The 23,598-nt window shown below is 44.2% G+C and overlaps 3 protein-coding genes across 7 annotated transcripts; 2 read left to right on the top strand and 1 right to left on the bottom strand.

The window, feature by feature from the left end:
• Positions 1 to 2,375: 2,375 nt before the first annotated feature.
• On the top strand, positions 2,376 to 8,231 carry LOC107263139. Of its 4 annotated transcripts, none has more exons than XM_015730037.2 (11): positions 2,376 to 2,660; positions 3,138 to 3,221; positions 3,311 to 3,385; positions 3,469 to 3,529; positions 3,618 to 3,702; positions 4,099 to 4,146; positions 4,240 to 4,449; positions 4,525 to 4,745; positions 4,822 to 7,574; positions 7,661 to 7,705; positions 7,794 to 8,231. In XM_015730037.2, exons 1-11 carry the CDS (start codon positions 2,526 to 2,528, stop codon positions 7,857 to 7,859), a joined length of 3,783 nt encoding a protein of 1,260 aa, XP_015585523.1. In that variant the 5' UTR covers positions 2,376 to 2,525; the 3' UTR covers positions 7,860 to 8,231. The 4 variants fall into 4 exon arrangements, with proteins under 4 accessions (XP_015585523.1, XP_015585522.1, XP_015585524.1 ...); XM_015730036.2 differs by having other exon boundaries at positions 4,072 to 4,146; XM_015730038.2 differs by lacking the exon at positions 3,138 to 3,221 and having other exon boundaries at positions 4,072 to 4,146.
• A 975-nt stretch (positions 8,232 to 9,206) lies between these two features.
• LOC107263141 (MAM and LDL-receptor class A domain-containing protein 1) lies at positions 9,207 to 14,215 on the top strand. Its single transcript, XM_015730040.2, has 10 exons — positions 9,207 to 9,693; positions 10,610 to 10,768; positions 11,160 to 11,324; positions 11,400 to 11,570; positions 11,651 to 11,759; positions 11,873 to 12,029; positions 12,180 to 12,315; positions 12,648 to 12,812; positions 12,949 to 13,302; positions 13,411 to 14,215. The coding sequence occupies exons 1-10, from the start codon at positions 9,624 to 9,626 to the stop codon at positions 13,677 to 13,679; spliced, it is 1,755 nt and encodes a 584-aa protein (XP_015585526.1). The 5' UTR covers positions 9,207 to 9,623; the 3' UTR covers positions 13,680 to 14,215.
• On the bottom strand, positions 14,216 to 20,811 carry LOC107263140 (leukocyte elastase inhibitor). Of its 2 annotated transcripts, none has more exons than XM_015730039.2 (5): positions 20,410 to 20,811; positions 17,408 to 17,676; positions 16,711 to 17,276; positions 16,484 to 16,613; positions 14,216 to 16,401 (listed from the first exon to the last, which is right to left on the bottom strand). In XM_015730039.2, the coding sequence occupies exons 2-5, from the start codon at positions 17,672 to 17,674 to the stop codon at positions 15,313 to 15,315; spliced, it is 2,052 nt and encodes a 683-aa protein (XP_015585525.1). In that variant the 5' UTR covers positions 17,675 to 17,676; positions 20,410 to 20,811; the 3' UTR covers positions 14,216 to 15,312. The 2 variants fall into 2 exon arrangements, with proteins under 2 accessions (XP_015585525.1, XP_024936251.1); XM_025080483.1 differs by lacking the exon at positions 20,410 to 20,811 and adding an exon at positions 19,907 to 19,952.
• Between the last annotated feature and the right edge of the window lie 2,787 nt (positions 20,812 to 23,598).

Here is a 23,598-nt window from a genome sequence, read left to right as displayed (position 1 = left end):
AGAGAGAGAGAGAGAGAGAGAGAGAGAGAGAGAGAGAGAGAAATAAGAGGGAAAGAAATAATGTACAGGCAAAGAGAGACAGTGACTCTAGCATCGACTCTGCGCTCAGGCACAATTTTCCTGTCGTCGCTCGTTCCTCGTTCGTTGCTCCTACTCGTGACGGAGCTGCTGGACACCCTTCACTTCGACTTCGAACGCTTCTGGCAAAAAGAGCGGGACGGCGGAGCAGCCAGAAAGCATAGAAAAATAGCGACGTTTCTCGTGGAATATGCGTCTGGCAAATGCCCCCACGAAAGTGGCACACGTGTCTCCATCGAATAATCCAATAACGAATTGTCCGCGCAATAATTCCCACTGCCATAGATTAACCAAGGATATAACGTTGGCGAAGTGGGAAAGGGAAACATGACGTACGGCGGTGGAGGTCAGCTCTTCGTGAATATAATGGCGTCCGAATTGTTGCAGTGTTGTCACGTTCAATTTTCTATACGGTACGACGCGGTTGCGTTGTAACGCTTCGGCGACATTTTAATTCGTCATTTTTCCTTCAATGAAAAAAAAATACACGGCATGTTCTTGTGATACTGTTATGTTGACTTTTTACAAGTACTTACGCATTGTTACCACAATCACGTCACAATATGTAAATGTTTATAATGATGTATGATTCGACAAGAGAGAAATGATAAAAATATAATATGGTTAAAAAATAATTCCACGTGTTTTTCTCCTTCACTCTGGTGCATTTGATGCATTTTCTCAATCTCCTTCTTTCCTTCGGTCTTTTCTTTTATATTTCTCCCCGTGTCCAGCTCAAAATCAGTACATCCACCAGAGTCTCTAGAACCTACTTAATTTGAACCGCAGAAAATAGCGGAATTCCATTGAAGGCATTGCGTATATCCGAATTCACCTAAAGATTGGCTTCATGTGACGGATCGATCGATCGAGATAGCCGATGCTAGACGGAGACGTTCAAGCTGCAAGGATTGACCCAATGAATCTTTATTTTGACCTGATTCATGCCTGCCTGCCTGCCTGCTATCCAACGATATACTTTTCGTCAGGGAACTGACTTTCCATCGTCGCTCGGTAATGGTTGCTTTGTACTTAAAATTCCACCTTACTTACCACTTCTTCTTCCCCATTGCTTCTCTTTTCCAACACCTGCGATCAAAGAAGCTCTCTGGCTGTTATGAAAGCTTTTACCTTATACCTGGTCTCACATTGCGAAAGAAACTCAAAGCTGCTGTATAATATCTTATATAATGTATATCGTTAACGATTGTCTTCTTCTCATTGTCAGTATATTCCGGATATGACCTACTTTAATACGAGTCCATTTACATGAAATATATACAATCGTTTCCAAGAGTCAAGTAATTTTACACAAAAGTATTTATTAACCTCCTGCTCTCTAGCCCTTGCACGCATATAACACGGAAAATATACATGAGGGTACGTTACGTCGCAGTTACGTGAAACGTGTGAAATATCTGCACGGGCATGTCACCAGAATAAAGCTAAAATAATACGCAACCGAGACGAATGGAGGAGAATAAGAATTTGCTGGTCTTGTATTTCCTCGGGGAGTAACGCATGCATTAAAATATGTACGTATACATAGATACATACCACAAATGATACTGCCCTTCAGCATATCTTCGTCCGAGACAACATGTCGAATCTCTCCATTAACTTCTCTGGGGCCAATCTTCCGCACCGTGTGACTTTTAATTGAAAAATATAAACTCTTGTTTAAAGGTGGCATCGGTGGACGTGCATCGTGAAATTCCATGCAACTGAGAAAACCTGAACTTATTACAGTGCATCTCTTCCCTTTCTGACAGCATCAACAAATTGGACGTCTCTGACAATGTTCGCGTATTACATCTGATGCCTGAATATATTCAAAGACTCCGGACATCAGTAACGATAACCGTAATTCCAGATGAAATCATTCAAGTTTTTTAAATTTTCTGAAGTTGCTTCGAACAAATTGAGATTGATTTCTTATTTTTATCTATCGACCCCGTCGAACTCATAGGAATGCTGGTCCCTCGACTGGACGCGTTCTCTGTGCATTCAGGTTACAGACTACATAATTTACATGGCAGATACTCTCTCCTCTCAGACTCAAGCTACGTTTGATAGCACTACTTCGTAGGAGACACTTTATTAGTATGTACGTGAAATAATTCGCTTTTTTGGAACATCCGAGACACGACTTCGAAGCCCTGACGTTTGGCGGTTGAATGATCTTCCGAAACAAAAGATGAGTTGGGTAATATTTACAAACAAATGTGTCCTTCGATGAAGAAGGGAATTGACCGCTAAGCGAGCTAATCCTCCAGAGCTGATGTGCTATTCTTATTCGTACTCGTGTCCATGCGTGTGACGAGCAGTCTGGGCTTGTAAACGGTGAAGCACAGGACAAGAAAAGGCCGATGACGGGTGTTCAGATTCAAAGATGTGTGCGGAAATTGTCCAGTCGAGAGGATCATTGAACTTGTGATTTTGTCAACATGGAGAAAATAGTGCACGGTGCTGAAGGGAGGCCAACCGAACCGCGCGCGGCCATCCGTTGTGTCAAGAAGAAAAAACGCAAAAAGGATCTCGAATTGCTTCGCCGGCAAGTTTTAGAAGCAAAACGCAACTCGGTAGGTACTACTTGATGAACAGCAGTGTACGTTATTCTTATCTAAGACCGAAATACATATCACGATACTCGAATGGATAGCAAGAGCTAAATAACAACTCGAACGAGCAGATGACATTTGCGCGACACTAGCGCTCTGTGTCTTCTCGATTGCGCATGCGCGATCCCGGCGGCCATAATGAATCGATTCAAATGAGACACTGCACAATCATTTGATTGAATGTGCAATGTTGTGTCTTACAAGTATAAATGTGCCTAATTGCAGAGTACGACGACAGCTATTAACAATGATATTAATAATTAATTAAAAAAAGAAAATTTTCAACTAATATCGGAAAACTGATACTATTAAATTGGATGTTAACATGATACCCATAGAGCATGAGCCACGCTGTAATTATTTTTATGAGAATACTCATACCCTTGTAAGAGATTGACATGTTATCAGGAAGTAATAGTGATATTAATAATCTCACAGCGTAAAGAAGCAGCACCGTCAAAAGTCCGAAAGACGAGCCTCACAAGAGCCTTAAATTATTTTGCTGACCAAAGACAGGAAAACGTAACGTTCATTCACATCCTTTTTACATAAGGGAAACGTATTGCGTGATTAAATCCGTATTGGTAGTTAAAGGACTGGATCTCTTTCAGGATAAGAAAACTCGCGGAGTCGACAGGACGGGTAAGAAAGTTGGAAAACGAAAGATCTGCACGAAACTCCTTTCAGTAAGCATTACAGCCTTTAGTTTCTTTTCTTGTATCACTGAACTTTTATTCGCCAATCTCAATATTATTTTCATTACAAACAGTTGAACGAGCAACGAATTGGCATTTTCGCAAAAGGCTCGAAGGGCGACCGAATTAAAAGAGGTTCGTATACGCGTGTACCTCTTGTGAGCGACAATCCCTCAAGGGGTAAATTCAATGCCAGTGAACAAATGGATGAAACTTATTACAGAGAATCAGAATTCGAGCGAAGAGAACAGGGCGCGACTTCGTGGAGAGATTCATAGGCTTATGAACGGCATCAACTCCAATTGGAGGTACGTTCTCATTCAGGTTCTGCTTATCAATTGTTTTCCTCCTCTATTATGGTAACATACATATATGTATAGATAGTCCCGGAACACGTTTCAGAACGGGCTTTAGTTTCGTTTTCGTAAAGCGTCACATCGTTATTATATCATGAAGTAGCTACCACAAATTTCATCTATTGGGTTTTTAATGACATCCTTTTGACCGAATCTCTCCTATCCGGGTTCCTCATTCATTTCAAATAATAGTGATGACTCGATCTGTGTTTGAAATGCCCTATTAAAAATCTTTTCTGTTACTGAGATTCTGCCACTCGATCGTTTAGTTTATGCTAGATCCTCTCTTACATGTACTAATTTCTTTTTCGCTCGGCAAAGATCACCTACGAATTCTTCTGATCACAGTCCACCTGCGGACAATAACAAGAGTCCAATACTGGGTAATATTAATCAGTACGTTTTTGAGTTTCTTGAGTACTGTTACACGTCAAATGCAAAAGTAAATCATCCAGCTATAGGTTTCTCCCTTTATTATCGTTGCGTCAGGCCAAAACGACATTCACGTGGCGATGAGCTTCGAACAAGGAAACATACGAAAAAAAAGGAATTCCAAGACCTTGATCACATAGACTTGGCAGCCGCAGAGGTTCCACCCCCGCGTACGCAAAAGGAGAATAGATACAAGAGGAGACTTTTTGAGGATGATGTGGACGACAATTTCGGCAAAATGGATCGTTTCCTTGCGGAGGAATTACGGTGAGGAAATTATTTAATTTTATTTATGCGCTTGCACAGTTTAAAAGTCACCGTCATGTGCGATATCTTCTATAGATTTTCTCCGAAAATTATGTCGAGCGGAATTTCCACAACGAATGGTACTCCTGAAAATAATGCTTCGGACAGAGAGATTACAAATCAGTCGGAAAACACAAAAATACCATTCTTTGCACTACGAAATGCAAACTGGTCGCCGACAAGGCGATACGACAGACTCTGCACGATGATTTGCTCTGAGAAGTTTGAAAATTGCTTGGAGGAAATTCAATATAGAGGTACGTCTGCGTGTGCTCGTGGCAAATAATGTATCGTTTCCAGAAGTCTCTGAAACAGCCTGCGAGTTCCTTTTAGATCCTCTAAAGAAAGCCAAACGCACCCTGATGGGCATCTACGCGGACTCGTGCAGGCAACACTTGTTGCGCCAAAGGAGTAATGCGTACAATGGATTGGAGAATTCAAGCACTTCGAGTTCCTTGTCAGAAACTGAAGATCAGGTCGACATAACCGAGGATACTGATGCTCTTTCCTCTGCAGAAGATTCGGATGTTCTCTCAGAGCCCGAAAAGAAACATGCAAGGATAGGCAGGAAGGAAAAGGATTGGTTGGCTGCCGCTCAGGCGAGAACCACCAATCACGCTGATAGGAGACTTTCTCAGATCTCAGAATCAGAATCAGAAAGTCTCGACAATTCCAGAGAGCCGTTTCATTGGCTCGATGCTAATAAGAGAAAAGGAGTCAAAGGCTGTAAGCGCAATACTCGTAAAGTTTTTGCGCAGGACTCGCATGAGGGCAACGAAAAACTTTCAATGGCTTCTCTGCGTGTAAACATCGACGCCAAAAGTTGGAATATCGTCGACAGACCAAAGTCTGACGTTATTCCATTTGGGAATATGTCGAACGTTGTGAAACGCGAAGCTTTCATGATTAAGTTTCTTGAAAATTTGAATATGAATAAGGCTAAAAAGGATACGCTGAAATTGTCTCCCCAGGAAGCGTATTGGTCCTCTCCCCGGATGCGAAAGTTCTTAGAAGCACAATCTCTGGACGATTCTATAAGCAGACGGAGAAACAACGTGAAATATGTTAAGGATCCTGCCGTATTGAAATTTGGCAATTATCAGAATGTCGCAGAATTTGAGGATTTACCTCGGAAAATACGTTTTCCCAGGACTACGAAATACGTTCCAGCTATTCTGCGTAGACCGAAAACCCGCAAGTCGACTGAACAGGCCGATATTTCTGATCCTCTTTTCCCCTTCAGAGTGAACGTCGATAAGGCCACCGAGACTGATCCACACGATGAAGATACCCGAAAGAAGAATAAATATGAAATGGAGGCTGCGCCATCGTTTGCCATTCCGAAAATGCAAGATCTTACTCAAAGCCGGATGACTACGGATATTTCCTTTTCCGAATTCGAGACGCATCTGCAGACACCAAGTATTGTAAATGCGTATCTGGAGCACAAAAATGGTCTGATGAAATCCAAAGTGAACTTCATGAATGCAAAGTACAGGACAGTTTCACGGGACATATACGAAGATAACGAAAGGCAGGGATACTCCCGTAACGAGGAAAGAAACTGCGTTCAGCAGGCTGAATGCGGCTTCGATCCAAAAAACACGAAGGGCAACATTCTGCAACAAAGTTCAAAGGAGGTCGCGCCGCTTCTTACTCGTAATAAAGATATTGCAACGTTACAGGAAAAGTATATACGAGAACTCGTTCCGCATCGCGAAGAAAATCCAGCTCAAGGAGAATCTCACAAGAATTGTGCGAAAACCGTGAGATTCCTTCGAGCCGAGCCTAACGGTTCGGCAGAAGACCGTGCATCTCGTCAACGGGCTGGCAACGAGCTTCCCAGAAACGAAGGGCAGAATTGCAAAGCGTCGAACTCGAAGTGCCGAGATGCGCGAGACTTTGGAAATTTCACGGAGCTTGCAAGTGAAAATTTGACTCGCGGCGGCATGAAAACTGATAATTTTCACCGAGAAAATCAGAAGCAGCCGGATGGTTTGGAGATTTTGAGATGCGAGAATGGGGGGAATCAAAGGCTCAACTACGCCGCTCAGAATGCCGGAGCGCAAAGTGAACTACAGAAACTCGTAGTGACATCCTCGTTTGATAACGAGGACTCGCGGGACCCGTCAAATTTTCATGCGTGCAAACCTGCCGATGGATTGGTACGCGTAATCGCCTTGGAAAATCAATCGGACACCTGTCGACGTCCTGAATTCATCGAAAGGGCGCAGGAAGCTACCAACTTGTGCGAGGACGTCCAGCCGGCCAAGTATCTAGCCTTCGACAGTTCTCAAAATATTCAGAGAATTCCTATTTACATTCGGAATGACCGTGTCGGCGGTTTGGCTTCCGAATCTTGTTCTGCCGGTCTTGCGAATTTCACTAAGAATCGGCAGGGGGAGCAGAATGCTGCTAAAAATGTCGAGCACAAGATAGTGATCGTACCCAGAGCCGAGGAGAACAGTGGGATCCTTTACGCACAGGACACGCAAGCGCCTCGGCCTCTCCTGAAGGATGCTCCTGGCGGCGCATTTCAAAACTCCGAAGTCACTTGTCCCGGATATCCTGTCGCGGCTACGAAGAATTTCTACGGGCAAACAGTGGCTCCTAGAGAGTTCTCTCAAGGTGGCGCCGCCGCTCATCGTATTCTACAAAATGTACAAATAATCGAGCCACTCTTTCAAAATAAAGAGAGAAACCATTGTTACCCCGGGGTCGTCTATCAGGAGGGTGACCGCATGGTCGCGAGCTTCATGGCGGAGCCAATGGGGATTACGAAGAATAACGAAAATTCCAGGAAACAATTTGAAAATGCATGTTCGTTCGAAAGTGGGCAGGATTCTGAACGTCAGTCGCACTGCACGGCGTGCGCGCACTCGCGGGGACATCCCAATCCTCCGAAAAGAATTCAATTGTCGAACGGCACAGTGGGTCTACTCGTGCCAAGAAATAATTCACATCCGAATATGACACAGAGACAAGAAAGCGTAGCTGGTTGTGGTGTCGTTTATACGGGCCAGAATAGTAACTTTCAATGGGTTATAGATCCGACCTATCAGGATGGTGGACGCACGAGGATCCAGGTAAAATTTACAAGAATCCAACGTGCGTGGATGTGAACTTTTAAGATCGGTGTCACACGTTTTCAATGTTTACTTTTTATTTTTAGACCGATGGAAATTGGGATCGTTTACACCAGCGATTCGTGCAGCCGGTAATTATCTGAATCTTATCATTTTGAAGCAAATGGCTCACTCCAATGACTTTTCAATAGTTCTTCATGAATTCTAATGAATTTTCAGGTTTACAATATTATAGATGCGCATCCGTCGCAAGTTTCCACAAATAAGTTTCCTACTGGTTTTTAAGCCTGAGTACACTGATACCGATCAAGATATTCTACGTGTACTCATATATACTAAAATATTGTATCATAAACAAGTTATGGAAACGGCTGTGCACGAATTAATGCAATTGGGAAAAGCCGCAGCTGCCGATACGGAAAGAATCATTAAAGATTCTCATACCATTAAATCGTAAAGAAGATTATATTATATATTTCAAAGATTCACTTTGTTAACGCAAACGCATATTGCAGTTTGGTTTTGTGTAATTAGTCAACAGTAGCGACTTAAATGAACGCGGCGAGCCAGTAATTATGACGACGCCATCTTTATTTCGAAACTGTAAACAGTAATGTATGATTAAATAAATAAAATTAAAGCTCTCTAACTATACGACGAGCGTGAGTACGTAGCGTTACGTTTTAATTGAATTTATCGAGTTTTCGCATGACTACCTTCAACCGCCAAGGTCGTCAGGATGGCAATCAAATACTTTCCATAAATGAATCATCGTCTCTATCCGGATAAGAACGCCCATTGCGTTTTCCTGCAGTTCGATTTTATAAAAAGTCCTACGTTATTCACTGGCGCGCTTTTCTAACAGATCGAGCTCCCCAGTTCACTGGAATTCATCAATTTTTGTCTTCTTTTCCATGCTCCTGCTAAAAGTCACTCGAGTTAACGGCTGACAGATCGACCTGCCGTGACTTCATAATGATGGCGAAGCTGCCTAAATACCGCATATTTCCCGACTTTCCGATTTCCCGATTTCCTGATTTCTCGAGTGCGGGAGCAACAGACAATTAGCAATTGGCCTATCGAAGGACGAGATTTGCAATCTGTCGCAGGAAACAGTGGCGCCCATTCGACGCTTAGTCCTGCCGCGTATCAGCAATATGGGCAACGCATCCGGGAACTTAATCTCGTTTGGGCATTTTTTACTGCCTTTTCTCTCTCTCTCTCTCTCTCTCTCTCTCTCTCTCTGTTCTTCTTCCTTCTCCTTCTGCCACATCACTAATGCTATACTATACACGAATTTATACTGATAATATTATTTTTCTCTGACTCTGTCAACCGCCAGTTTTTTGCGTGACAAGTTCAAAGCAAAATAAGTTTTATTTTTTCTTTAATTCAGGCAATCAAAGTTTCCTTTCCTTTCCCTTTCCCCGAAGATGTTTCTCGGATCCTCGAAGCTTCTGCCGGATAGGTGGGAATCGATGATGACGCGTAGAATACCAAGTGTAAATTTTTGTTTGACGAAGCATCTAGAAAGGGAAGCGCATCCAGTGCGAATGACCAAAACAAGATGAAATCCGTTAGCGGAAACTGCCGTCAAGGCCTGATAGGTTTCTTATCGTCGTCAACAGAGATAGGTAGCAGTTACAGACACGCACGAGCGGAAGTAGTGACTCCGCCTCCTCGTCCGGAACAGTGTCAATACCGGGAGCTTAAACCATTCATATTCAAAGGCGGTCAGTCGACACGGTGCGAACTGTATTTTTACAATTCAGAGTCCCAGTAGCTGCCGACGTTTTCCTCCGGTGACTCCATTTCTCTCCTTGTCCGAGCGGACAGTTTTCACGTTGCAAGTGCATCATCTGGAAACAGCCAGCCAGCCAGCCAGCCAGCCAGCCAATCCGATAGAAGCCTCTACGAATTCTTATTCGCAAAGAATATTTAACGGCGACGAGAAAAAGCTGCGTCTCTGAACTGAACGATTGAGAGATTGTGTGGCCCTCGAGAGAGTGATGTGGAGTGTCGAAGCAGTCTGCAAGGATACAATTTAAGATGAAATGCACCACAGCGATTATCCTCGTTGCTATTGGACTCTGCTTCGAAGCTTCCTGGCAATTGCCCAGTGAGTATGCGATGGCGTCTTCTGTGTTTTTCCTTTTGGTTTAATGAAAAGTCTTTTGAATTGCAATAGCAGGTGTTTCGAAGTTCTTCCGAAGGAAAACATTAAAGGAAGAAACGAAAGAGAAATGAAAAATCATTACGCTTTGCACCTTTCGTATTTTCATTAAAAATTGTCTTTTGTCAAACTCGCGGTTAACCTTTGAAATCTAAACTGCTTGCTCGTGTATCGGCACAGCTCCGTTTTAATGAGCCCGCGTTTCGCTGGATCGCCAATTTAAAAAGAACCTCAAGTGCGATATCACTTTACTGTATACGTGCACGCGTCGTCATTATTTTGTTGTTTTTAGTGTTGGCAGCCATTCCATGTTCGAAACCTTGAAAATTATTAGAATTGCGGGCTGGAATATGATATTGCTTCAGATTACGAAAACTCGGATATTCGTTGGTTCTGCAGCTTGGCAGCTCGGCAGCTCGGCAGCTCGGCAAGATCATTCGGCCGGTTCTGAATGGGTCGATAGAATTTCGGGACAGTATCGGAAAGTCTCGATTAACCAATTGAAGCGGGAGAGCCAAATAGTACATGTTAATAGAGTAATAGGCGTTGCGCCATTCGATACGCGTCGCATTGACATTATGTAAATGAATCGCATCGAAATGTGCAATTTCGCACAGTGTTTGTTCAATTGAACGGAGGAATTCAAGTTTTCGCGAGTCGGTGAAAAAGCGTAGAGGCGCAGGAGCCTCGGAGGCTGCAGCACTCGAGTCTCGCGTGTCCCGATTCCTCTTGATCGTCGTCCTATTAAGATTCTGCATTGTAGAAAATCGTTAAAATAAAGCTGGGTCGTTCCGAGCAGCGGAGGAACGAATGGTGGAATGGTGAGACGGTAACCAAAGCTGCCAGTTTAATTTTCTCTCAGGTAAATGTCAAATAAAACAATTGGCCAACGGGAAGGTTCGCGGGAGGTCACGAGGGAGGATCGTGCGGTTCATTTGCAACGAGGGATTCAGACTTGTCGGCAACAGATATTCCACGTGTATTCGCGGGAGATGGGACACGCCGGCTCCCGTTTGCGTCAGTAAGTATCCGCCCATCGTCCAACTTTAAACTGTTCCTTCGACAGCCCGCACTGAAGGCTTCGACTTTTCATTTGAATATTTATCTTCTATTGTTCACTGATGAGGTTTCATTCGCTAATAAGATTATGCGACGCGCTGCGCCTCCTGTCTTTCGGATGCATCTCGTCCGAAATTAACATGAGAAATAAATGTTGGCTCTTTTTGTCGGAGGCTTGCGCGGACTGTACTATAGCTGTGCTCGTTTGCACGAAACGCGGCACGGCCGGACGAGTGCCGAATCTGTGCCTCTTCTGTGCAGGCTAATTTCTGCTTGACCTCGTTCGAATAATCCAATAATTGTTCGAGCTGTTTACCGATCACTCTGGACTATCGGTCGTAATTTTCTAATAGATTCCGAGTGTCCGACGCTTCCCCTGCCGGAGCACGCGCTGCTCGCGCCCAAGTTCAATGGCGCAGTGATGACGTACTTTTGCGAGCCGGGCTACCAACTGATCGGCACTTCGGAAATTTATTGCGACGGTCGCAACTGGAACGACACAGCCCCCCATTGCAGAGGTATTTTACCCGAATAATAAGTTATTTTCAAGGGAACGATCGTGAAAGCATTTCTAGCAAGCGACATTTTTTAAGACTCGACCGCCACGGCGCCGACCAGCTGCGATTTCGAAAAACCGGATCTCTGCTGGTGGGAAGAGGATCCGACGCATGACTTCGATTGGATCAGGCACAATTTTCAGACCCCGAGTTGGCACATAGGAACGGGACCTTCGCACGACCATACTTTGGGAGCCGGATACGATGGTACGCAGCAGCGAGCCCGCTTCCTCCACTTCGAAATCTCTTTTTGACTTCTCGTTCCAGCAGTTCCTATTCTCTTTCAGGATACTACTTGTACGTCGAAGCGTCCGGCCGTCTCGAGAACGAAACAGCGAGGATCTTTTCTCCACTGTACAATGCGTCACTCACCCAGAGCGGATGCTTCTCCTTCTGGTTGGCAATTTGGTTTCCGCTTTTCTATCTTTATGCTTTATTTTCTCGGTTTGCCTTCCTCTTAGTGACCTTGACCACTTTGAAATTCACATCGCCTTTAATTTGACGAGTAGGTACCACATGTACGGCAAGACCATCGGAGCTCTTCAAGTCTACTTCAAACCGGAAACGTCGACCCTTCCTCAGATGATGTTCCGGAGACAGGGAAATCAGGGGAATCAGTGGCACCATGGCCTCTTCAATCTTCCCGCGAGCACCGTTAGCTTTCAAGTGAGTTCACATTTTTATTTTCCATTTTCCAGCCAACCCATTCAAGTGTCAAGTGTCAAGTATCTTACAATTAGTATTAAGGATCTTCGATGGCTCCTCGATCGATCCTTCCTTTTTCTTAATACTTGGACGTAATCGGCATTGCTTCAGATAATAATAGAAGGCATCAGAGGCTCGAGTTACGTGAGCGACATAGCAATCGATGACGTGGCGATTTTACATGGCGATCAGTGCATCATCAAGAATGAGACATCGAGCGACACGACCGACGCGACCGCGAGCGACGGTACGTTCTCCTGAGTTTAATTGGTCCATTTCTTTTTTTACTTCCCGCAGACCCACCGGGAAGTTTCGAAGTCTTCTCGAGCTTTGCCCTGCCTTCCGACAGGGAGGATATTTAACGGGAAAAGTACAATGGGAACGACATCTTCAATATACCTACCTCCTAGTATCTTCTTATCTTGCTGGCCCTATAGTCGTCGTGACACGTGTTTTCTTGATCCTGTCGAGTTAATAAGACATCACTTGGCAAATGGCAAATCCGTTCTTTGCTCTACTAAACTCAACAGTAGTATGATATAAATATGACTCAGTTGAAAATTGTCAAGTTTCCTTCAGATCAGATTGAGATCGTCAATGCTATGCAATCCTGTCGAGGAAGGTGCTTCGGTTCGAATGCGTCCAGCGTGGTCCAGCCGATGTCGATGGATCTGTGTCAGTGCACTGTCGACTGCGCGGAGAATTCCCTCTGCTGTCCAGACTACGCAGAATATTGCGTTCTAGGTAATCCTCAAAATATATATATATATGTACGTATACTGTAAATCGCTGCGTTAACGCGTCAACTCCTTTTATACTCTACTGAATTATTCCTGACAAGGCAAGTAAGCAAGTTCACCCGTGATATCGGTTTATACAGAAAATTCAACAGACACCGACGGGACTACGGAACCGATTCCGAGAACAGCAACAATGGCGGGCAGCACTACGAAACGAAAGGAATCGCCTGTCAGCGAGAAGCCGATCATCCCTACGAAGGATCCCACCAAGAATATTATTCCAATAATTCCCAAGGACGACATCGACCCAGAAGACACTCCAAATCCATCTGAGAAACCAAAACCCGTAACTGAGAAATCAATAATCACCTCGAGCACAAGAAAGTCCTTCGTGGTTTCCACAACGTCACGAATAATTACGTCAAAAATCATTAATACTACAACGAGTCGTTCCATAACGACACTCGACGACAATAAGCCGGAATATCAGACTGGTAAGTTTTTTTTTTTTTTTTCCCAATCGATCGAGACTTCAAATGGTCCTCGCATGAGAGTTCTTAATCGTGACAGTGATAAGAATGCCTTCCTGTCGACTGCTGCAGACTCGCACGTGCACATCGAGATCGCGGAGCCGCTGCACGACGAGCCGTCGCCATTGAGCCTCGCAGGAGTCGTCGGTATCGTTATCGGCACGCTGGCGGGACTCGCGATAACCACTGTGATAGCGCTGGTGATCCTTCGCAAGAGAAAAAGCTACAAGAGAGGCGCCCAAGATTCCGGACTGTCGGAGGACAGTGACGTCAGGTTTCTCACTTCCGACGAGGTTCTCGATTTTACTCTGGCCAAGCCCAGCGATTACGAGGAACTTTGACGAGTGTCGTTCTGACTCTGCACCAGTGAGTTTCGAATTCTACAGTGGGACCGTCCAGTGCTGGATTTTAGGCTGAGATTTTCAGAATCTCAATGGAATCGGAAGACGCTGATGGATTCCACGGAGCCAGGAAGATCGACATCGTACACGATTTACATGCACTCTACAGATATTTAGCCAATGTACAGATAGTCTATGAGGTTCAGTCGTTGAGGTACTTTTAGAAAAGAATACCTCAATTGATTCATATCAAGATTATGCGAAGCACGAATGCTTATCTGATAATTTATACGATCTTTCAATAGTTTATGGAATCTTTCGTGCCCCCGGTTTAACGATTAGTCATTCATATTGGACAAACCTCCGTCTTCGTTAAGAAAAGCTCATACGAATTTGTATACTCAAGTCCATGAAGAATAATAGTTTTTACAACTCACCTACATTTGCCAATTTTATGCATACGGGGTAAGTGGTGGTCCCTCTGTTGCGAACGGACAGGCTGAGATCGTTAATAAATTCTATAATAGTGTAACACACACGGTATATGCATATTTATTATGAAATAAATAAAAGTATATGGTATCACAATGATTGCGTACGTCGAGGAGGACGTCGATCATACGATCGACATAAATAGGTTTTAACGATACACGTCTACTGGTCGGACACCTCCGTTTTCGATATCTCATTAACTCCGTGTAAATATATCGCGATTCTACTTCGCCAAATTTTTCCAGGTCTCCACTCTTTTACAATGATTATCATAATCATTCCATCAACTCTCATTCCACATAGTAATACAGACGTACGTGAGAGAAACTCTTGTGTAACGCAATAAGCGCCAGGATATAGTTTGAAATTCGATGCGATACATCAACGGATCGCATTTCTCTTAAATGACAAGAATTAAAGAAACAATAATGATAGTAATGGAAGCGTAGGTTAATTTACTTTTCATGTAATACTACCATAGCTCCCGATTATTTTACGACTATACGGTCTCTATTTGTCTATACAGGTAGGTCAATGCAAAATGTAATTACAATTTCGTGCAATTTTACAGACACACAGCTACATTCTCACATACTTAATTGCACGAATATCTCACATACTGACGTAGCTCGGATAGTACCGACAATCAGGCCGAAAATACGAGCCTACCGTAATCTTTCATGGGGAATCACGGCGGGAGGATATACGGCGAATTCAAAAGTTCTTCCAGCAGCATTCACGATTCACAGTAGAATCTCTATCGTTTTGCGGCAAGTCTTTTGCCGATGCACTAAATCTATGCCGAGAGGGGCTAAGCATTAGGACGATTGGCGCCGTCTATGACGAAATACGATTTTTCTAGTGGTCAGAGGCGCATGTGCCGACTAAACGTGACACGCGCTTTCTAACGTTGTGCGTTCTCGGGTGTGTTGCACTACTTTCAGTACTGTGGACGTGCAACGACAGCGGTCATAAATTGCCCTTGTTCTCGATAACGAAACTGTTTTACTCACGCGGCTATGCCAGTTCGTGAGTCTCTACCATTTTCAATGTTTCTACGTTTCCTCTCGTTTCGAGGGAAAGACAAAAATTCGGAAGTTACTGTTTTCTCTTCGTTCCGCAAGGAATCCGCAACTCAGTTTTAACTCCGAGGAAAATTCGGAGTTGGAGTATTCACGGTGCCCCAGAAGAGGAGAAGCTTTGTGGGTTCGTGACGTATGAAAAACAGGAATGGATGATCGGCAACGAGCCTCTTCTGAGAACCGTCCTTTGTGAGAATTATCGACGTTGCACCTGCAGCTTCGGTGCCCTTCTCCGTCACTTCAATCTCCACTTTGTGCAGTACATCTTCTGCATAAAGACCCGGATTTCGAAGGCTCGCACTCATCCTGAGCGCGTCCAGACCGAACGACGGAACGTTCTGATCTTCTAGATATTTTAAGAAGTCACCGTCGATGGGCCTGACCTGTCTCACGTGTCGTTGCCAAGTGTTTTCTTGACCTTCAAAGTGATGGTTGTCCTGCCCCAAGTTTGCGGTTCTCCTCTTTGTCCGACCAGCAAAACGTTTATCCAGATTGGCTGCTCGCTTCCTAGAGATCTCAACGTTATCTCGCAGGGGTGCATCACGTTTGTCCTTGGCTTTGACGTTATCGACCTTCTTCTTCTCCTCCTCCCCCTGCTCCTGCTCTCGGAGACGCTCGTTACGTTGCTTCTCGCGGATGGCTCTGCGTATCCTTTTAATGGTAAACCCAGTTGCCCATTGTTCTACACGATAACGACCGACCTTATCCTCGTACCTGAAGAAGTCTTTCTTGGTGGAAGTGGCTGTCGGGGCTCCTGGTAATCTCGTGCCATTTTCGCTGTTTTCTCCAAAACGTGGAAATATAAAAGTGTCCTGACTCGGACTCTGAGAATTCAAGTTTTGCTGCGGGATTACAGGTCGTTGTGGTTGTGCCTGTAGGATCGACGATCCTGAATTTATTCCCAATCCTGGCGATAGAATGCTCAGGTCTGCCACTTCAGGATCGAACAATGAAGTCAGACCCAAGGACTGGAGCGCCTTACTTAGGCTGAGAGTGCTCGAGAGCTTCATGCGGGGAAGACCGATAATGCACGTCTGATTTCTCATGCTATCGATCCAACTTTCTAGGACATTGCGATTTAGGCGAGACTTGAGGTTTCTTAAGGCTCCTTGTTCCTTAGAATTTGGCAGAACGACATACATCGTCACCTAAAGATAACAAGAGAATTCTTTAGTTCTGTACGAAAGTGCGCTTCTCTATATTTGAAGAATGAAAATAAAAGACTCTTACATCGCCACCCTTGTAGGGTAAACTAACAATTTTTCCCTGCAACTGTTTATCTTCATAAAAAGGAAACTCGCCGGCATTATACATCATATCTACCTCGATGGTTTTTCCAGGAGAAACAGTGAACGATTTCCTATAAGCAAAGGACATATCATCTTAAAATGTGTCAAACTATTACAACGATCGATACTCTCAAAAAAATTCAGGCAAAAAATAAAATCTTTACCAACCTTCTAGTTGCGCCATCAATGAAGTACTGATTCCACTCTCCATTAAAGTACAAAGCGGATGCAATAATAACGTTGGTTTCCGGTCTGGGCACATCATTCAGTATATTCATAATTTTTCCCCTGGTCCTTTGATTAACCCACGAATTGATAGCCTGTTCCGCCTCGCCTCCTTGATTCCGGAAATCGAGATTTATAACCTCACTCTTATAGACTCTCTGGCTGATAGCTCTGAATTCAGGTCTGATCGGGTAGCCATCCTGAACGAAAATTCCACTTGCAAAGGCAGTTTGAGGCCCATAAGAGTTCGGCGTCACATCGACTTTCGACAGAAGTGCACCGAACATCTGATGCACGACCTCGGAGTGCCTCGAGATGTCGACACCCGCCTCCAAACCCAAAATCCTCGAGACTTCGTCGAAAGTCCTGCCCGAGGATCCCAAAAGAACCAAGGTCAGAGCACCAGCGAGACTCAACGGAGAAAAAATGACATTCTCGTTGGTATTGGAAATTACGTGATCCATGTCCAGCGTGAATTTCATAATGCCCCGTGAAATGATGTCATTAACCTAAAACAACAGATATCATCGAAATATTGAGAGGCGGATGAAGATTATACTATAAAAATGAGTATTCAGTGAGTGTTCAGTTCAATGAACGATGCGATTACGAGGAAGGAAACAGAGAAGAAATAGCTCACATGCGTGTCCCACGGCTGCTGCAGCGGAATCGCGGACTGCGCTGCTGGAAGTGGTGCTGCAGCTGCGGCCGAAGCAACCGGAAACGCATTTTGCAAGAAAGCGCTTTGCTCGGGAACAGGCGCCTGCGCCTGCTTGGGCTGAGCAGCTGCTGAAGAGTGAGACAACGAGCTTGCCGAGGACGTTCTCATCATCTCTAGTTGGTCCGGATAGATGAGCTGGCTGCTGCACCAGGAGACCAGCACGTTGAGTAGCACCAGTAGCTTCATTTCTGAAAAGCAAGTTTCAAAAACATCAAAATCCCGTTGAATTAATCGTCGTACATCAAATGTTTATACAAGCTACGATCGTCTTCGGGACAATAAAGGGATCCGAAGAATTTATCTAAAAATATAACGTTGCTCGCTCGTACATACATCTATGCACACCAAACTATGTTACCCTGTTCGGAATTCCCGCTTTGACGAAATGCTCACAAATTCGAGAATCCGAAACAAATACGCGGAAGTAATTGATGAAATTGGACGTTCGACATTCAACTTCGTTCCCGAGGAAGCTTCCCCCATGACTCATGTGGGTTATGAGGGTCGCTCTATCGTCCTTGCTCCACCGTTATGCAAAAGCCCTCCCCCCTTGAGTTATAAATATCGAGCATCATTTCCGATAGATATGTGACCAAGTGGCCGTTAGAGCTACAAGAATAAGTCGCCAACAAAGAAGTCACGAAAATCCTTCTCCAATTCATTTTATTATTGTAATTATATTGTCATCTTTATTTCTTTCTCTTTTGCGCAACACCACTGCGGACTAAAAACTCTTGCGCCTTTAAGGCGTCCTTCGTGTACAGCCTATTTTTATGTCGACGCGCCAGTCGCCGAGGCTATTGTCATTTGAGCAACATTAGGTACTGATGACACGACTACGTGATCCTTCGTAATCCTTCTTATCGTCAACGCGAGCGACTGTGAGAGCCGGACCGAAGGACGCGGCACCTAGTTATGTAAAAAGTCACCCACGCGACGCTCTGAAGAATTTCGGTGAAAGCCTCTTCAATTCGTATAAAGACAGCAAAATATATTTTACGCAACCGTGACAACTTCTTAAATAAGATGGCTAATGGGATTGAAAATGCTAGGTGTAACATCTATTAAAAATAAAATAAAATACCGTCGCCAATTTGAGGTCGATGATCGAGTGACTGTACCTCGTAAATCATTCCACGTAAATTCCCTCTTAAGGCATTTTCACGCTCAGTCGTGCCAACCGTTTGCACCTGAAGTATTACAAAGCCATTTCATAGGCCTCGTCGTCCTTTATACGTTATTTCCAGGACGGAAAATCAATACATTTCGGTCGATAGATGGGAAGGTGGTAGGGAAAGCGCGATGAAGGAGGCGGACTGAATTCGCGTGAGCCCAACGCTCCCATTCCTCCGACTAAGGTTACTTGTAGAAGGACACGCGCGTCCTTTAGAAATGGATTATTTCCCCTCCACGTTCAGACCCGCCGCCATCTACGTGGATAATCCTACGGATGGATAATCAGTCCAGCGTCATGGGTAAATCGAGAATGAAGATGCACGCCTGGAGATAGACAATTGTTGCAACAGTTACGCCGCTATGCAGATAAGTCGATGGAGATCTGATCGCGAAATGAAATACACGCAGCATGCAGCTTTGAGCTATTTTCGTTTAGAAATAATTTAGTTCGAAGGGTTGCGTGAGTCACGAACAATCTGCATGTCATGCATGACATGCGGTAATGGTACTGACAATTTCTCCATAAGCGTCCCTCCTCCTGTAGGGACTTGACGACACTTTCATCGATGCTTTAGGTGTGTACGGGAGTAAATAAAACAGGGCCATGGTCGCGCGACTCGAAAGTTGTGAGGATTTAGTCGGATGAGAACAACGGGGTGTTGTATCTGTCGAGCAGATGGAGGAACGCTTGACATTCAAGGTTCAATGCCGGAACACATGCCGCTTCGAACAAATGAAAACGTACTGCGTCACATAACCGTAAAACTGCCAAATTGCTCTTTCAAAAAATCTGTGACCTCTTTTTGTTTTTATAGACGCATCACCGAGTAAACGACTTTCGAACATACATTCGTACGTCATTTCCGACAGGTCAAAAGAGCCCAGTGTCTTTGATAGTCAGTTAGTCGTTGTAATTCTTAAGTACTCAACTTCAAATCCCTTTATCACAGCGCATGTCTCTCAGACGCAAAGCAGAAACGTGCTACTAAGAATTAGAATGTTAACAAGAAAGGGTAGACCGCACTGTGGATGAGTTCTTACGTAACACAGAGCGACGATCTACGGAGGAGCCTTTATTTACAATGAAATGCAAGACAGTTGCGTCAGATCAGGAGAATGCAAAGAGAGAGAAAGCATGCGACCACGCTTAACCAATCCCAAATTAGCTACGACGCGACCAACGCGTACGTTTCTCGTTCTCTTTAGTAAATGTAAAACTAAAATATTAATGACAGCTCCTACCTTTATATAACACAAAAGACACAGCGAACATTGAGCGTGGAAGAACATTGTAGACAGTGCGTTTCTAATGCATAGTGTGCTTGGTTCGTCGTAAGTTTTAGACGAGAAGTCCTAGCGGACAATTTATAGGAGGGAGTCACTCAAGTGTTAATTCGCGTATCTCCGACATTCTGTTGACTTAACGGACGGCCAACAAGATTTATTCCCGAAAAAATTAAACTCCTGCATTTGAATATTTCGCGCGACTGCCGATTACACGACTTTTTTAAAATGCTCGGCAGTCATTCGATGCCGATATTTCATAAGAAAGGAATTGCAAGGTCGCCCGTTAAACTTGACTCGTAGCCGCTCTCAATTCTCAAGACTGTCACCATATCCTCATTACGTAGTCACTCGCGATTGTAAGGATCGCTTAGGATTAGATTTAGATGATACAAGTAAAAGAACGATATGGGGGCTTGTGTACGTAGTCTGTAATATCAGTAAGCGTAAATTCCTCTTACCTATCGAGTTATCCTGCGACTTTATACAAGCTGTATTTTAACTTCAAGTTACTAATTTTTCCACCAAGTACTGAAAAATGTTGCTTTGCAATAGTTTCTTTGTAATGTTGACACTTATCTCTGGCTCACTCCCGTATTTCACAAATGCTTCTCGATACTTGCTATTTTTATCCGGTGATGGGAGTCCAGCATATGAACAGCATACACGTGTCAGTCATCTATAAATAATTTGTGCTACCCGAATTTTGAACTCCTGATAACGAAATATAAACGTTCCGGAAATCTGAAGAATTTGGTGTTCCTCGGGTCAGAATGTACAAACGTAGACAGTGATTTCACGCAAGAGAAACCAGGAGTCGACAAACCGAGCGTCTCGACTCGACTGGCTCTCGTATTGGCTTGCACTCGTATTTACCGCGCTTCTGCCCCCACCACGAATACAAATTCTGCCTTGGGAATCTACGCAATGACGCCAATGATAGTGAAACGACCGATGACAACGCATGTATGTACTACTGACAAATCGATGCATCGGTAAGAGACACACAACGGGCGTTTCCTCTTCCCGACATGCGGGTGCTGGCTTCCGGAGATTCTCTTCCAGTGTGAATTAACCCTTAACTACACGCGCGCAGTACATACCGTGAGACGTCCAACAGACCTCACTAATTTTAAGTTTAGTCCTCCTGTCGAATTTGTCTCTAACAATAAACACATACATTTTCAAAGAACCAAAAGAACACCTACTAGATAATTAATATTTGATACCTATATTCACTAAAATCTAATAAATAAAGAGGAGAACGATGTAAGACGCTACTTTTTAACGATTCCATTCCCTATGTAGCCTTAGAATCCAGTTTCACAGATTGAGGTCTCGCAGACCTCGTCTTGCGAGTTATGCTCCTAAATTCGGACATTTGTAGTTAAGGTTTAAGGTCGACTTGCGTTATATGTAACGTCGACGAAAGTCCCGTCTATTGGACTGGTCGATTGCAATCAGGGTCCGCGATGTTGTCGCTTAGTGGGAATGTCGCCCTTTGAAATCTACTAAATTATATTTCGACATGACGCTTGTCGCTACTTCTCGTAATCTTGACGTTGCGCGTAGCGTGAATCGACCTTTAACTACATCCAAAAACACTTCGCAAAGCATACACACACCTACCGATGTGAGATCCATGTGGCACAGATGTACGTATATTGCGTTTATGTGGGAAGAACGTACAATTATCATATTTTGTCAAAAGTCCTCAGTACAGTCAGTTACAGGATTTCCAAGTACTGTTCATCTACACGCGCGTATGACGTAACAAAGTGCGTAGATGCGTTACGTACGTCAGTCACGTATTAGCTCTTCTCGCGTACCGAGTGACCACAGCGTGCTCTACCACATGGCTCGCATACGAGTAAAGTTCATTGATGGACCCCGTCCAGCATCCTACACTCGTCCGACAGTGAGCGGTGACCGCTTGCTACAGGCGACAAACGATCTTACGGGCGCAACTAAAGAAGGCCCATTTTAAAGACACTTCTCGAAATACCCAAGACAGTGACTCGCAATGGCTTTCCAAAATCTATTTATCCATTTCCGACAGAATTCGTCGGATCACACCACAAGGTCTCGATTGGTACGTTCGAGGCACCGATACATTATTCTTTTCTTATTCGGGGACAAAGTCGCGCCGCGACAAGCAGATTTGCAAGTTTCGAATAATTGGATGGATCATTTTAAATACGCCGGGAAAATCCAATGTTTTGTTGTGCTCCCTTCTATCTCGAGCTCCCGATTATCTTGAACGGAAATTTCCACAAGTCTGACGTAGCAGGCAATCCACGTTTTTCAGGCGAAATTGAACGTAGACACAACATTTACGGTTTAACTCGAAGCATCTAACTTCAAATGAACGGTCGTTTGTTCGTTTGTTCGTTTGTTCGTTTGTTCGTTTGTTCGTTTAGTCGTTTGGACGGGACGCGCGGCCGCGCGTGTCGCAATTGTAGACTGTAGACTCTGCTGGTTGTCTGGTTGTCTGGCTGCCCATCCGTCCAATCGACACTCAACTGGTTGCCTGGCCATCAGGCGGCAGCGCGGCGTTCGGCCGCAGCACGATTGCAGCTTTCGTTATTCTAATTGATTGCTGCAGCCACGCGAGATGCTGATCGTCTCACTAACGATAAGACGCGTGAAAGACCTTGATAATTCATGTCCGTTCTCTCGATGGTACCGAGAAACTTATAGTGCTTCTCTACAATCGTGAATAACCCTGTGTAAATAAAGTCAGCAAGACGCTTCTGCAGTTCCACTTCCATTTGCTATTGACGCTTCGCGTGGGATCTCGATGCTTCTGTAGACTTTAGAATCTTCGAGATTATTCGTTGAGTCGAAGTTTTAACTGTCGCATGTGTCATTTGATAAAAAAGTCCATTGCGACAATGAAAGCACAATTCCAGCTGGTTTTATACGGGTTGCGGATCGCCCCTTTGGTATTCCCTTGGGGAAATACCAGCCTATATTTAAGAGAGGTTCAGCTCGAACAATGTGGTCACCCGTACCGGTCATAAAAGTCATTAGTCCTCTGAACCGTAGTACAAGGCTGTCAAGAAAATATTGCACTTGGCCCAATAATTGTGGCTCCTCCTAATTAATGCTGCTTATTTAGGAGAGCAATACTTTTCTTTTATGGGCACCCTTCTTTCCGAAGAGTTTACGGACGACGTGACGGGTTGTACGCACGCACACGCGGGCACCGTATTTCGTACAGACGTAAGTATTCATTTGAGGTCAGCATCGCAACATCGACCGTGAACTCGAAACTATTATTACTTTACACTCGCGCTATCGATTCTTTATTTAAGCGAAGGATTAAAAAGGTTTATTTTTATTCCTATAGAACTAATTCTAAGTCATCCAGCAATAATGCATGCGTTTGGCAGGTTGAAGTTGCGGGATTCAAAATATGTGCAAATTTACAGGATGCTTACGAAAAGAGAGACATAGGAATATAATAACGGTTATCCTGATCGTTTGCAAGAATGAACTTTAGTGGGAACTTACATACATATGTAAGACTGTGAAAATTGGGGGCTTTCCGAACCAGCAATCGCTTGAGTGCCAATAGAGAAAAGAGGATTAGAACGGTGCTAATCGTAAATGGCCCTCCTTCTCCTGCTCCCAGCACTCGAGGCGCC

Source organism: Cephus cinctus, unplaced genomic scaffold (genome assembly GCF_000341935.2).
Source record: "Cephus cinctus unplaced genomic scaffold, Ccin1 Ccin1_scaffold0132, whole genome shotgun sequence".
NCBI classification, from domain to species: domain Eukaryota; kingdom Metazoa; phylum Arthropoda; class Insecta; order Hymenoptera; family Cephidae; genus Cephus; species Cephus cinctus.
The sequence above is the reverse complement of the archived record's forward strand: the minus strand, read 5'-3'. Positions and strand labels throughout refer to the sequence as shown.